The sequence below is a fragment of the Triturus cristatus genome, chromosome 2_2 (genome assembly GCF_964204655.1).
Source record: "Triturus cristatus chromosome 2_2, aTriCri1.1, whole genome shotgun sequence".
In the NCBI taxonomy this organism is placed as follows: domain Eukaryota; kingdom Metazoa; phylum Chordata; class Amphibia; order Caudata; family Salamandridae; genus Triturus; species Triturus cristatus.
This window is the reverse complement of record NC_140582.1, coordinates 1,018,307,323-1,018,323,545: the sequence shown is the minus strand read 5'-3', so window position 1 is coordinate 1,018,323,545 and position 16,223 is coordinate 1,018,307,323. Positions and strand designations below refer to the sequence as shown.

At 46.5% G+C, this 16,223-nt stretch overlaps 1 protein-coding gene across 10 annotated transcripts in view; it reads left to right on the top strand.

Annotated features, from left to right (window-relative positions):
• Positions 1-16,223, top strand: part of ABLIM2 (actin binding LIM protein family member 2) — a 918,768-nt gene that overhangs the window by 713,058 nt on the left and 189,487 nt on the right. For all 10 annotated transcript variants that reach the window (XM_085642477.1, XM_085642474.1, XM_085642469.1 and 7 more), the window contains one exon: positions 13,284-13,342. In XM_085642477.1, coding sequence (XP_085498603.1) covers positions 13,284-13,342 — 59 coding nt within the window. The remainder of the gene's footprint in view (positions 1-13,283; positions 13,343-16,223) is intronic.

Genomic DNA, 16,223 nt, shown 5'->3' with positions numbered 1-16,223 from the left:
CAAATAATGCCTGGTAAAACGTGGTAGAAATTGTATTGTTCGGAGTTTCGCAGATCGGTATGGCTGAAAGGTGTGACATTGTAAAAGTCCTACCGTAAAAGTCATAGCCAGCCTACTGAAAGGATCTTTTCTGTCATACAAATGCAGATTGTGTTCTGTGCATGTGCCCGTTACCACTAGCAATTACCGCATTTACTGCATTGTCCCCCATTCTGAGAAGCAGACCTCGGAGTGAAGCAGATAGTACTGTCCCAGTAAATACCCCCTCAGTAGCTACCGGATGCGGTATTGCCCCCAATCAGACTGATGTTACAGCAAACAAATGATGGACGGAATGCTGACAATGCAAACATTCTCCCCAAGTCAAAAGATCTGGGTTAAATCCATCATTCTTTTGCCCACTATGCCACCCCAGTTGGGACCCAGCCATATGCAAATCAGTCTTGACCCTGTGCCTCATGGGAACAGTCCAGACCGAGCTGCCAGGCCAGGTACTCCCTGGACCAGAAACAAGCATTCTGGGACGGGTTTCAGGGTATGTCACCCTTCTTAAGCCAGACTAGCTTGAATCTAGTGGCACAGTAAGCAAGGAACCCAAATCTGGGCATACCCATCTCACTCAGGGCGAAAAGTGTTACAGCAAACAAATGATGGACGGAATGCTGACAATGCAAACATTCTCCCCCAGTGAAAAGATCTGGGTTAAATCCATCGTTCTTTTGCCCACTACCCCACCCCAGTTTGGACCCAGCCATATGCAAATCAGTCTTGACCCTGTGCCCCATGGGAACATTCCAGACCGAAGTGCTAGGCCAGGTCCTCCCTGGACCGGAAACATGCATCCTGGGACCGGTTTCAGAGTATATCACCCTTCTTCAGCCAGGCTAGCTTGAATCCAGTGGCACAGTGAGCAAGGGACCCACGTCTGGGCATACCCATCCCACTTAGGGTGAAAAGTGTTACAGCAAACAAATGATGGACGGAATGCTGACAATGAAAACATCCTCCCCCAGTCAAAAGATCTGGGTTAAATTCGCTGACTACTGACTTTGACCCCCATGACCGCATCGTGGCTGCGGGCACCACTTGTAAGCTTCACAAAGCACCGCCTCACCCCACACCGCAGTCTGGGCTGACTGAAGCGAGCTCCCACTAACCTGCTCCATCACTTGCACCGTGACCTGCCACCACCACAATGACACCACCTCACTCCACATCGTAGCTCTGGTCTCACCGATGCCCCTGGACGACCATCACCAAGCCGCTGCCTACACTGCACCTTGTGGGTGCCGCACGCTACACCGCTTCACTTCACATCGCATCCGCGACGGTTGCCACGACTGGCTCGCACCAACATGTCGGCCGCAATGCAAAATATACTGTTTACTAGTCTGCCGACACCCCTGACCGACGCCGTCAGAGGAAACTATTGGACTCTGTTGTTTTCAGTATAGCCGTAGCCCCGGACGGAGCTACCGACTCGGAAAAACTGTATTTTTGAGATATCTCTGCAATTTTAAAGGATATTTTGCAGAGTATATATAAGTATATAAGTGCTGTATGTTGGATTCTTATTGTTTTGGTCTTGTTTTGGATACATAAAAATATTGGATAGTTTTCTAAACTGGTGTGGTGTCCATTTGTAGTGTTTGCACTGTATTACTGTTGGTTATGTGCAAATACTTTACACACTGCCTCTGAGATAAGCCTGACTGCTCATGCCAAGCTACCAAGGGGGTGAGCAGGGGTTTAGGAGTGTAACTCCCTTATCCTGACTAGTAGGAAGGGTCCCTACTTGGACAAAGGTACAAACCATTGACAACTAGAGACTCCTATTTTTAACAGTGACCAACTGGAGTCTACAAGTACAGTAATTCACAACTATGTTGTTTCCCCCAACCCATAACCAGCAGTTTTGGTGTGTGTTTATGATCATGGATGTTAGAGCTGTGCCACCCTACCACGCGTCTTCCACTGATGAAGAGGTAAGTCAGTCCCCTAACGTCCCAGCAACCATGGGAAAGTCACCACGCCCGCCAACCTCGACCTCCCCCCCCATCAATTGCGAGTACCGTCCTTTAGATCCTGTATCGATCTGAATTCTGCAAGTATTGCATCCCAATTTTGAGCTACTGGTTATTTGTGCAACCCTAGGGCGTCCTCCCTTTGAAGTGCTGAACTTTCCATTTGCGCCCAAACAAAAAATTATTGTATCCAGGCATTGATTGGGGGAGGATCTGGGGACCTCCACCTGCAAGCCGCTTGGCAGTTAAAAAGCCCAAGTCAAGGAATCAGGAAGTGATCTTGTGTTTTTTTGGTTCTAGGGAATAGACCCAGTACACATGACTCCCAAGTGCGTAATGTTGGATGCTCCGTAGAGGAGGCTAGTGGGGTTGTGATATCTTACCAATAGGTATGCAAGGCGGAGCAGTGACATAACGTGGAGCAGATCAGTGCCAACTAGTGCACATCGGGCGGCAGGCAGTGTCTGTACAATGCAAATATCGATTCATTTTGGCAGGGGTAAGGTATGCTCTATGCACGACATAAAATCGTATTAGCTTGAATTTCACATTCCGCCAAATGTGGGTAGGCCCTGCCAATATCGTTGTCCACTCCCTTTCTGTACAGGGATGAGCGAGATCTTCTTCCCAGCGAGCCCGCAAGCGGGCAAGTGGGGGCATTGTGTGAGTCAGCAACGAGGCAGTTAACCAATGTATGATGTAGCTACCCATCCCCATAACCTGTAAATTTTGTATTACTAAATGCGGCTCAGTAGTCATGTCACCCCAAGCACAAGCCAACATCACCAGTAGCAAGTTGTATAGTAGGAATTGAACTGCTAGCAAGTCCGTGTCACACGCTATATCTTCATAGGTTAGTAGATTGCCCTCGCTGTATAGGTCCCCTAGTATATGTAGTCCAGCCGCATGCCAGGCAGCAAGCTCTGTCCCAGATGTAAAGGCGGCATCTCTAGGCGTACCCAGTAGGGGCAACGCTGGTGCATATGGGGTCACCGAACACGTCAAGTACAGGCCCCGTCAATAGCAATGGTACACAATGGCCAATAACAAGGGACCCGGTGCGGCAGCTTGAGTGATCGGGTGAAATAGGAAATGGATACGAGGCATCGGCCAAAGCGGCAGCGTGGTGGCTATGTCAGTCAGCTGCAAGCCCGAGAGCCATCTAGATACCCATTGTAGCTGGCCCGCCAAGTAGTACAGTTTCAAGTTTGGTACTGCTAAGCCCCCCTGATCCAGGGGTGAATACAGCTTTGCTAATGCCACCCTTCAGCACCCAGCATTCCAAATTAATTTGCGCATTTTACGCTCAAATCTCAGAAGAATTTAGTCAGTATTTAGATGGGTAAATTCGAAAAATAGTACAGGAGTCTAGGGAGGATCACCATTTTCAACAGTGCGACCCAACTCATCACGGACAGCGGTAGCATCCTCCAGAATGTTATCTGGGCTCGAATGGAGGACACAATTCTCGAAAGGTTGCCGTCAAACAGATCGCCTGAGGAGTGATATATACAAACACCCAGGTAGCAAAACGTAGTGGGCTGCCAAGGCACAACGTCTCGTAAAAGGCAAGACCTGGCAGGTCTGACACAAAAGGAAATAAGCAGGACTTCCTCCAATTTGCTCGGAGGCCCGACATCCCCGCAAATTGATAATATTTCCGCAGTCGTATCTGGTACAGCGTGAACATCCCAGAGTTACAAGCAGGTTGTGCCCGTAATGGGACACTACATGTAACCCATCACCATGCTGTATGCCCCAGTCTGTGCCCCGCCTGCGAAGCACCGCATCCAATGGTTCAATCGCCAGAGAGAATTGCAAAGGTGAAAGAGGGCATCCCTGCCGGGTGCCGCAGCCAATCGGTATCGAGTCAGATAGGAATGAGCCAGTCCTGACCTTGATGAGAGGCTGTGAGTAGAGTAGCTGCACCAGGGGTATAAAGCGAGCTCTAAGACCATATCTTTGCAATGCTTAGAAAAGGAGCGACCATTCCAGCGAGTCGAAAGCCTTTTTGAGGTCCAGCACCAGGCATCCCGCCTGAGCCCAGCATTGCAGTGCGTAAGCCTGAACTCGAGAAAAGCATCTAAGATTTAAGGAGGTGTTAATTGCTGGCACAAATCCGTTTTGGTCCGGATGCGCCAAACAATTCACTCATGTGTAATACTTGCGAGGCACATTCCCAATCTGCACACAGTCAAGGACTTACTTCTGTCATGGTCAAGAGTTAGTTTGTGTCCAGATGGGAATGGAGAGGGAACATCCCCACTGCAGTGTCTGGCTGGACATGTTCTAGTGTTCTGCCTGTTGTACCCCATACTTTACACCCACCCACCACAGGCATCACCGGTCAGGCAGTGCTTAATTTGTAAAATATGAAGTCCAGGTGCTCAAACGTTTGTTGGAGGCCACACCCACTTTCCCTGGCTCCACCCACTTCCTCCACTAGCCTCACCCACTTCCTCTATTGGCTCCACCCACATCTTCAACTGGCCCTGCTGAAAGTCAGATGTAGTACACCGAGGGTCCAGGTGATCAAACTCACTTTATTGTCAAAGTGAAACTGATTAACAGTGCAGGTGCATCGGCTTGGGGACGAGGTCAGTTTACACCAATAATCAAATGCAGAAGGGGAGGTCAGATGAAACTGGGGGCTCACGCTCAATTTATAGTCATTGTAAATCTGTGGAGAGGGTGCAACAGTCTGAGCATTTGATTATCACTGCCTCCCCTATTTTTCCATTGCATCTGCTGTTGGTGGTTGGGTGGGAGTTTAATCCTACATTCTCCTCATCCCCGTTTTCAAGATGTTTGTTGCAGGACAGGTCCAATGTCTACCCCCAACAGGAGAGAAGACCAGCCCATGTGCGCGTTGGCCTATATAGAACATCTACTCAAGCGAGTTAAGCTCGATATAGGTACACCTTTCTCAGACCTCATCACCGACTCATTTTGCTTATGTTTAATGGTACTAGTCCATAAAAACTCTTCATAAGAGCACCAGCTGAGCTGGTCCGGCCCAGCCCTGGGTAAACCCCACAATCAAATCTCAGGGGAATAAAGACTGTTTGCCCCATTCTGGGGTGGAGGCTCAGCCCAATGCCTGGGCGGGACACCCCAAACACTACTCTTTTTTTATTATTTGGTGTTTGGTGGGGTTTCTTACCCTCCGACCCCGATATTGGGAGTCTGTCCTATCTTCTTATGTGTAGAGTTCTCCTTCCCAACTGTGGAGTCTCCTCAGTTGTAAGCATAGTATTAACTCCTAGTTTGTGAATGCCAAAGAAGAAGTGTAAGTTTACCGCTGTAAAACAGGCCTCCTGTGCCTAATCTCTATACCACCCCCATAAACCTTACGATGCGTTGGTTAAATATTCGGCAAGGCATTTTGTAGATAAAGAATGAACAATCAGTATCTTCCTTTTCTATAGCTACAGTGAGGTGCCTTCTCCATACAGCTTCTACATGTCTCTTTCCTGATTCATCCTTCTACAGGTCCGAAAATCCAACAGGTAGCGGTGAAAGTGTGCTGCATGCTAATGACTTAAAATCTATCCTTTTGTATTTCTACAGGTATTTACCATAAACAGGAGGTAATCAACTGCTAACATCTCAGCCCACACACTAACGCTGTAGTAGCTAGGTAACAGACGTACACAGATGTACATCAGGCAGTTGATCGAGAAATAAACAGAAAGACTGACAAATAGATCGAGATATAACGACAGAAATAAAATAGATTGATTAAGAGATATATAAGAGAATATTTATGTGCCATGTTTTAAACTAGCACTCTATTTTGCATTCTTTGACAGTCAGTCGTCATTAGAATTCAATGGCGTTTTGTACTTAGACTCTGTTTTAGGGATAAATAACCCTTTTAAGAGCAGTGAAACCTATTTACCCACTGCGTTTCAGAGTACATAAAAATTGGCAATCGGAGTCACCTTTTCAGTTGAGTGCACACATTTTAAATACATCACTAGTATCATATATCAGACTACCTATACAATACTGTATCCCTCCTGGGGGTAATCATCCTCAAACAAGTTATTAGAAGAAGCCTGTGAACTTTCCATGAAGGCTGAGTTATTGGTATGTTTGTGATTGAAGTGTTTCAGTTCATTCCAGTTTTTAAGTCTGTTTTAAAAGGGTATTTCTATTATTTGCCCCATCTTTTTATGTCACCCTACCCTGATCCTTATCGCATTGCTTTCCTTTCCTTTCCAGCTTTTGCTCCTTTCCCTATCACCCTCCCTCCCCTCCCACTTACTAATCACATCTGTGTATGTTATTCTCTTCTCTCATTTCTTATCTCTATCTATTTCCCTCTCACACATTCCCTCCTGCCTTAACTATCACTACCTTTCATGTCAACAAAAGATACCCTGTCCTTACCTTGGCCTTGCTTTTGTCCCTGGTAAACTCAACTCCAATCTCTTCCTACTATTACCATTAGATCTATCCTTCTCCCTTGCATGTGTCCATCCGTTGACTCTGAGTCACTACCCCCTCACACACTTTAAGAAACAATTTTTACCTCGGCACTCTAACTGTGATTTGGACACAAATATAGTGTTATAATCTTGCAACAGAAGATGGCCAATTCTAAAACAACAGTTTGTTTACTTTTTTCCCCCCGTATAATTAACTCACAGAAAAAACATCATCACGTGCTACAACATTGTGTCAACTAAGAAAAAAGAGAACATCCAAGTATCTCTGCAGCTATGTTGTTTAATCCTTAGTTTCCAAAATAATGCAACACATTTTTATCGAGATGGTACACAATAGGGTAACTGGAAGAACATTTAGTTATTCTTCATTTGTGTTATTCCTTATTGTCTGTTTTGTAAGTAAATGAAAACTTCCTAAGTGAAGGTCCTGATCCGAACGCCTTCAAAACAATGGCAGAGTGGAAGCAGCCAGATCAGCCGACACGTGTTTCGTTACTCTGCGTAACTTTCTCAAGGCCTCACACACACCGAGATCATCCCCTTCATCTGTAGGTTTGTCGTCCACCGGAACCTGAGCGCCTGCGAGATCTCCAGAGGGGAGTCCACCACCGCTCCAGATGCACCGATACTTGAACTTTGTACATAGACTCCAACACCGTGAGACCAGGCCGGTCTAAAGTAGATCGCCAAGGCAGACTAAAGTATCCTGACCATGCGGTCCAAAGCTCCAGCGCTGCCTGGCTGACGGCCTGAAGAGACTCATTTGGTGCTATGTGTTGTTTATTTGTTTTCTTACAGGTTGAACTTTTGTTTGTTTCTTTTCATTAAAGTTTGTGAGGGATGTAGTGTCCGGCTGGACACGTTCTAATGTTCTGCCTGTTGTACCCCACACTTTACTCCCACCCACCACAGGCGTCTCCGGTCAGGTGTCCCTGCAAATAAAAGGGGCCGGGCGCAAGTGCCCTGGGCCAGTTCCAGTACCCAAGTAAGCTGTGTCTACATGGTCATTTACACAGCATGTGGGCCTAAGGTCCAAGACACCACACCCACAATTGGTGGGCATTGAGGGGAATGTATTTATCCACGGGGAAAATGTTTTACGCACACACAAAAAAAAAGATTTAAGGTACAATTCCACTATTGTAAAGTTGTTTGTCTGTGCAGTTCTACAACTCTTATACTTAGGATGTGAAAATGTCTTCATTTGGTAAACAATCTGATTTCACTAAAGAATTTAAGTGCCACCCCTGGGGCACTGCAACTGTTGCAGCTTCTCAGGTGAACTCCCTGCGTGTCCTGTGAATTCTATCAAAAGATTCAGATTTACTCCAAACACAGGCTCAATTGCATGGAAAAATAAATCCACAATCGGTCTAACTGCATCCAATGGTACAAAGCAAATGGTATCAAAGTTCCATAGACTGCCAGATGTCTGTGAGCCTTAAAATGCTCAGGCATCGGGCATATAATTTTACGTTACTCTAACACATATACCATTTATACATTTAGGCTTTGCTAGCTCAGTGCCCATCCCTTCTTTGCACCCTGCAGTAATAGAGGCCTAAGTTGAGTGCCAAGATGTTTGTCGCTAACAGGCTTTATGCGAATCATACCTGACTACATAATGGCAGCGCCCCTGCCTGACAACTTTCAATTACTTTTACCCAAGGCACTCTCAACCTTGTGCCTCGGAGGCAGAGTGCATGGTGGGAATGTGCACACTCTCCAGCATTGCACTGGTTACAAGTGCTTGTGCGAGAGTGAGAGCCGAGGGTTACAGCTGCACGTGAGCTGTGATTTGAGACACAGTTCGTAGTAGTGTCTCAGATTCTAAAGTATACACTCTCCTCACTTTACCTTCCACTGTGTCACACGTCATCTGCTGGTGTAGGCCCTCTCTTGCACGCCACGGGCTGCAAGATGCTGCGTCAGATCTAACACTAGTAGGATGATGCTTTGCACTCCAGGAGTCATCACTTCCTCTTACATCCGCCTGGACCTAATGCTGCAGTGTCTCGAAAAGAGTCACAAAGCCATGACGTGAGTGACCAATGACGTTTGCGGCTGCTCTGCTAAGGCGGAAGAGCGTCTCCACGCGGCTCTCTGAACAGTGCAAAAACGAAAAATAAAATGAGAATAACACAATGTTGCTCCCATTTTATTTTTCCGCACTGGCTCAGTTCTGTTGCATTATAGGTGCAGTGCAGGGTGGGGCTGGGCTGTCATCAAAGCCAGCTGGGTAAGGAGTGGAGGGCACTTTCTAAGTGTGCATGGCGGTCATGCACATTTAGCATTTCTCCACCCAGCCGCATTGCACAGCCTGGGTGGAGAAATTGCACAGGCTCCCATTCCCTGTCTGAGTGCCAAATCGGGGGCTCAGACCAATCACGGCGCTGCTGTCATGCTGGTGACAAAGCGGTACAAAAGGGGGTGACAGCAGCATTGTGATTGGCTAGGGGAGTTTGAGAGCCTGTGTGCTTCCTGCTTCGTCGACAGAAGAAGGACGGAGGAGAGGCAGCAGCAGGTAAGTACTCTTTTTTTTTTATTCCCCCTTCCTCCCTTGGACCCCTTCCTCCTCAGTACTATTCATTGGCAGCCACCACTGCCCAATAACCTCTCCTTTCACAGCGAGTTTCAATCCACCCACTCCTCAACAAATCACACAGCCACACAAGGCTCCTTCACAGAACCATGCTCACTCCCTTTTTAGGTCGAGGGACAGTCCGGTCTGCCGAAGGCAGAACCGGAATTCCGAAGATCTTATGATGCTTAGAGTGGCTATTTAGCCCGCCTCTCTTTTTGGCTCTCCTCCATTGGCTGGCTTCCTAAACGGAGGCCAGCCATTGGAGGAGAGAACCGTCCCTCCAAATAGGCTCCGTCTTTTTTCAGATTCGGGGGCGTGTTCCGTGCTCTTCTTTCCACTTTTTAGCCATGCCCTTTTTAGGTCTCGGCTCGAAGGCTGTGCTTGCGCAGTCTCGCTCCGAGACCGAGATTTAATGTTTTGGAGACGAGGGCCCCTCTTCTCTCCTCTTCTCCATTGGCTGGCCTCTTAAATGCTGGCCAGCCATTGGAGAAGAGTCTTTGTCTAGCAAAACAAGCCCCGTCCTTTTCGGATTCGGGGGCGTGTTTTTTCGCTACTTTTCGCTGGGCGTGTTTTTCTCTCCTCCAGCCAATGGCAAGAGGAGAGAAAAGAAAAACACGCCCCCGAATCAGAAACCGCCGCTGCGTTTCTCCGAGGCATTTCTGCTTCGCCTCGGAGAAAGGCGGCGGTGTTCATGGCTCTCGCTGCCCTATCCTCGCAACCTGGAGCTTGTGGTGAGGTGTGCTCTGATGTTTACGTTTCCAACTCAGGTCACAAACCATAACACATTTAAATCCTGGTTTCTCCACTTGACACCAACCGTGTGATCTTGCGCAAACCACTTTAACTCCCGGTGCAAAGTTCCGGATTCCCCGGGAACGGTCTAAGCTCCAATATTAAGCCTTATCTTGGAAGACTGCATCCTCCTGCACTGGAGCCACACTGTTGGGGTCCCCCGTACCCCAGGATGTCCTCGGTGCTGGCAGAGCTGCAGAAAGGAGGTCCAAGGGTCCGTCCCTGCCGCGCCGCTCCTTATGCGCCCTTGGCTCCTCTGTGCACTGCACCCTCAGCTGCAGCGGGTGGAGAACGAAGGATCCGCTGAAGAGTGGGCGCGGTGCCCTGGCACCCCCGGGTCCGCACTGGGCCAGCTGGGAGTGCGAGGTGAGTGTGTGGGGTGCCACAGGTGCACTCTTCTTCCCCTGCAGTTAGCCTTACGAAGCTCTCAGCTATGGCACAGTACCGGTGCTTGACACGGATCCTCCCCCCTACCTTTAAGTACAGTGCATCCGCCCTATCCAATTACAGCACCATTTCCACCCCCCGCGGCCCCTCCCGGCCCCTTGTGCGCTCTATTGTTTGCTAACAAGCTTCTGATGCAATTTAAGAGCCGCCAGACTCTGCCAGGCCGGGAGGATGTGCCTTATTCATGAGGCGCTGCGGTGGCGAACCTTCAAGTCTTGGCACCTCCCACAGTGCCCTCGTGTGATGGGCAAGGCGCTATAGGTCACCCCTCTAAAGGCAGCTCAGTGTGTTGGGACCCTACTGCAAAGAGTACCGTTAAACCCAGGCTGTCATGATTGGGCAGATATAGGCCGCAATCCTTACGAGGTCGATATATTTACAACCATATGTGAAACTCAACCTGTTATCCTTCGGAGATCTATATAATCAGGGCCACTTGAATTATGCGATTCTGCAGCCGCAGCGTTTTCCACATAATTATAGATTTGCCGCATTTGCCACTTGATCCATCCACTGCTATATCTGCAGATTTCAACCAAACAATGCGTCTAGCTGAATCTCATAAATATGTGGCGACCCCTGTTTCCGCACAATAGAATGCCACCCGCAAAGGTTGACTGGTTAGATATCCTTCAGTTGTTTATGACCGTATTTGGTTGTTAAACTGGTACCAATGAGGTCAAATCTTTTGCCAGAAAGTTTTAGCAAGTGTAAAAAACCACAAAATAATGAAGCTATACTATAAAAAAGTGCCTCATTATACTGCATAGTTGCCTTTTGTGCCTCCTAGTTTGGTCCTCCCTTTCTGCGTCATTCGAGTGGCCTAGGAGATAATAAATATCATAATTCAAATTAGGCATGTCATCTTTCCGAGGTCGATAAAAATAGTCCTGCAGGTGACACAGCCTTTAATCCTTCTGAGGCTGCTAATGTGCCACTGTTCAACAGCAATCTAGATGATACCATGAAAGGGGCGGGGGAGGGGGGAAATAAATGCTCTATAATTGTATTATCTTAGCTTTTATTTGTCTCGAGGATTGTATTCACAATGTTAGCATACACTATACATTGGTTCTTTTCTCTCCGGCAGATCTAGCATCTTTGAGCTTACCCCTTTACTGCACCTCCTTTCAGCACTGAAGTTGGCAGACATAGTGATTGTGGTGCGGCTGTGGTGGGAAGGGAACGTTTGGGAGTACTTGTGAGGGGGGAGATTAAAGTTAACAACCTCTGACTGTTCGGGGCAACGCGTTCTGCTTACATGATGAGTGTGAGCTCAGATGCATGATGGGTCGTGTAGTTTCCTTGGTCCTTGCGAGGGTAGTTAATCCTACCCAGATTGTATTTTTGTTACAGGTTCAGATTTATAATTCTCCTGTAAGAATGAGTTAAAAGTAGGGCTACAAGTCTTAGAAGGCACAGCGAAAAACCTGAACTCGGCAAGCTGCTCACGCATAGATCAGGGCACATGAGAACTTAAACAAATTCGCCTTCAAAGTCTCCTAAGTGGTCGAGGTCAAGAGGCAGGTCAGTGGGTCCTATAATTCAAACAGAGGACGTAGACTTAGGGCTAGAGCAGCCGACTTTGGAGCTGACGCACAGGGTTCGAGTGTCGGCCTTGGTTCAGCATCCTGTGATATCTTAATCTTCCCGTGTTTATAAAAAATGAATGTGTCTTGTGTAAGGTAACTGGTGGTCATTTAAAGCGCTCCAATACCTTCGGGTAGAGGTTGCGCTATATCAACCTGCAAAAAAATAAACAATGGATTTAGGAAGAGAAGGGGGCCGCAGAGGTGGGTGTTCATAGCTCTTTGACTTCACAGCCTGTAAGCGCTTTGTGAATATACACATCGTTAGTTTAAACAAGCGCGCGCCTCGCGCTACAAGTGGGAGGGGTGGGGGGGGGAGTGCAACAGCACACAAAGCGTTTCCCTTGCAGGAGCATTTGAGAGTGATTAAGCTATTGACATTGTAAATAACAATGCCGTTTCTTTAAATATTTTAAAAACAACAACATAAACAAAAATAATGTCATGAGCAATGCCAATAGCTCTAACTTTAACAATGCCGAGACCATTGCATTGTAATTGCTTGTTCCTACCCTGATCCCTGGCTGGTCTGACCTTGTGCATCACTTCCCTTCACAGCTCCCCTTCTGGCCGTGGTCACTAATCCGATCCCTCTCTTGCAACACCCCCAAACCTGCACTTTTCCCCATTGCGGCCAGGAATTTCTTATTTCCCCCTCCATACTGACCCACTCGGATCTCCCTCACCTGGCTCTTTCTTACCCAACAAGATTGCCCTCGCTTATCCTCCTGCCTTGTTCTCTTAGTCCCCTCCTCCCACCATTGTTCGTGCCTGATCTCCGTATCCACCCCTTCCATGGCCCACCCCAGCCCTGATGTCGCGCGACTAAAGTGGGGCGGTCACCGTGAAGAGGCCACTGTACAGCTGCAGCAATGACACCCTCTGCCCGGTCTTCAGAAAGTGTCAGCTTGAGAGAGTCTGAAAGAGCAGTCAGAAGCCAAGAATCAGGATCCAGAGGCGGCTCTTCTGTCCACCCCTGAGGGTTCAAGGAATCTGAAGAGGGAGGGAGCGGTGCAGTTTGGGAATCTTGGACCAAAATGATTGCATTTGGCGGCCGCCACAATGCACGCAATGTATGGCCTGTGGTCTTGCTTGCTGTATTCTTTGTAAGTTATACAATCATTATTTAGCTGTTGTTTTGAATAATTCTTACAATGTGAATTTGTTTAGATGTTCTATTGAGACAGAGTTAGCTTGAGTTAAACATTTTATATATCTTTTGTGTATAGTTTGAGATTGATATATTGACACACAAAATTATAAAATGAGTAACAACACGTACATTTACTCAGTAATGTTTCGAACTGTGTATATTCTGGATTGAGGCTGTAATTATGGAAGGAGAGTTTGCAGTAATATGTTTTGCCAGTAATGTTTTCCATCTTTGTTGTAGGTTTCCCATATTCAAAATCTGCTTCTCTACCTGGATATGGCAAAAATGGGTTGAATAGGGTAGGTGCCGTCTTCGGGGGATGATTCATAATTTTGCAAGATTGTGCCCCATTCTACTAACATTCTGTGTTTACATATATGCACAATTTGTAAATACTAACTCTGGAAAGCCAAATATACCTACTGTCAAAAAGCATGATGGGCAGTGGTTTCAGGTAGCTCTGTCCTCGAGAATTTTGTGATTGTAATCAGATAAAGTGAACCATTAGAAGACATGTTATTGTGTGATACAGGGCTAGTTAAAACATATAGTCAGGGCCACTGAATGCATGTGATTGTGCTGCTGCTGCGATTTTCACATAATTGTAGATTTGCCGCATTTGCCACATACTCCACCATTTGCTGCATAATCTGCAGATTTAAAAAACGGTTTCTAGTTAAACGGCTCAAAGGTGAGTAAAAACACAGTGACACGTGATGCCACACAGTGGAACACCCTTTGCATAGGTTGACTGTTCGCCTTTCTGTTGTGTATTGCTATATTTAGGTGTTAAACTGGTACTAATGAGGCACAACTAATGCCCAGACACTGTGAAGCTTAAAAATGACAAAATAATGAAGTAGTACTACCACAAAATGTGCCAAATAATTTTCCTTTTCAAGCCCCACATAATTTACTCTCCCCTGCCGCATAATTCCGGTGGCTCTGCGTATAACGTGTGCATCGTCGATTTGTAGTTGGTAGTTGGTAGGTGATGCAGATACGTTAAGTATGCATAATTGTTTTAACCTCAATAAATTCATCAGATTAAAGGTAAGAAACTATCTGTAGGCCAATTGTGTCTCAGTGCCCAGGGCTAAGCTAATGTTTGTGCAACCAATATCCATCCATTCGTGCTCTGCCGTTTCAATACGTGGGACGAACTGTCGGCAGAACACTAATAATCCACTAGATGGCGATGTTGTATTTTAGTAAATATTGCAACAGACAGAATAAAGTGTTATTCGCTGTAGATAGTGGAACTCAAATTTAGGGGCATATCGATATCAGCAAGGCGAGGCGATAGAATTATCGCCGCTTTTGCGGCCGTTTTCGGCCGAAAAGCGGCGATAATTTTATCGCCTAATTAGCAAGCTCACGCTAATGCGTGAAAACTTGCGTTAGCGTAGGAATTTCTAACGCCCAGCTTTGCGTCTCTAATGAGATGCAAAGTGGGCGTTCCTGACCTGACATGACAGGAGAAATATCGCTAAGCGACATTTCTCCTATCATCAAGCCCCACGCTATGAAGCATAGCGGCAGGAAAAGTAGCGATAACCCCTGTTATCGCTACTTTCCTTACGCCTGCTTCAGGACTGACTTAGCCATGATATGTCCTATGGAAGGTGGATATCATGGCTAAGTTTTTGAGTCCCTATCATCAAGCTAACGCCACATTGCGTGAGATTATCGCTGGATTCCAGCGATAATCTCACGTTAGGCAGTTAGCGTGAGGATTTTTATCGCTTTTGAGATAAGCGTTGCTAATAGCACGCTATCTCAGCGATAAAAATCCACGCTAGCCGGCGGTAATTATCCTAGCGCTAAGTGCGCTTAGCGATAATTATCGCCGGTTGTTGCTGATATGCCCCTTAGATCCTTTACTTGTTATCAAAGTGAACTTTATTAGTTCCAAAAAAATGAAAAGAGGAAGCCTCACATTGTTATTCTATACACTCGCATAGAATTCTGTTTCTCCATTAGATAGCATTTGAAAGAGTAAACCCTTTGAGAAAACTCACCGCAATAAAGGATTTATATTGTGAATAGAATGTACATTCGCAAACTCCTTATCGTCCTTTTTGTGACCCTCAAAACCAGGAATTTACTAAAGTGCGCTATAATTTCAGCAGGACAAAAATGGCAATGCTTTATCTCCGAAAATCCATTAGGTTGACATACCTTTCTTATTTGGTAGTGAATCTCTGAGTGACAAGGTTACAGATTTATCCAGGAGGGTCCGAAGAGTGCGGGTGGCCGAGCTAGGGAAGCTTTCTAGTTTCAGATATCCAGAGGGATGCATTGTATGGGCAGGTTTAGTTAATGTAAATGTTGATAAAAACTGGAAATGCAGGCAGTGGTGGCTGGTGAGTTTTCAAAGGGTGAGCCGTAAACATTGCGGATGAGGTTGTCTTAGAGCACCAGTGAAGTGAACATGCCAAACTGAGGTTCTGCACCGAGAACATTTTGAAACAAGCATTTGCAATGCAATAGGCCTCGCATTTATGAAAGTTTGAGCTTTTGGCAATAGGTTAAAGCTCTCGCAAATACGAAACCTATTGCATTGCAAATTACTAGCGCCCATGCGGCGTTCACATTCATGAAGGCCGTGCCCCTTTCTGTAGACAAGCTGCGTCCAAAGGAAGGGGCGTGTCAGACATTAAAGTGAAACTGCGGCATGGGGACTTTGACAAAACAAGTATCTGTTTGTGAGGTTGACAAACTGTTAGTTTTTTGGGTAAAATTGCCCATGCCGCGCTTTCACTGTAATCTCGGCTGCACACATTTCTTTAGACACGGTTTGTGTAAAGAAAGGGACGCAGCCTCCATGAATGTGAAAGCGCTGCATGGGTGCTAGTTATCAAACCAAATAAAAGAACGCACAGCCGCTATACTTAAAGCAGACCGCGCTGCTAAAATAAAACAAATGCAGCTGCTATAGTTAATGCGGACCGCCATTAGTAAATAAAATAAAAGCGGGTGGTATTCTGCGAGGTATTAGTGGAATAGGGGCAAATCAAATAAAATAGTGCTCAGAGCCAAGATAAAGCAGACCGTGTAACAAGACAAGTAAAAGGTCCAGTCCTTATGGGAGGTAACAAATGCAGGCAAGGCGGTACTAAGGAGGCACTAACAAGCCTAAGAATGAATCGGAAGCCAGCGTTTATGAAGGACAATGAC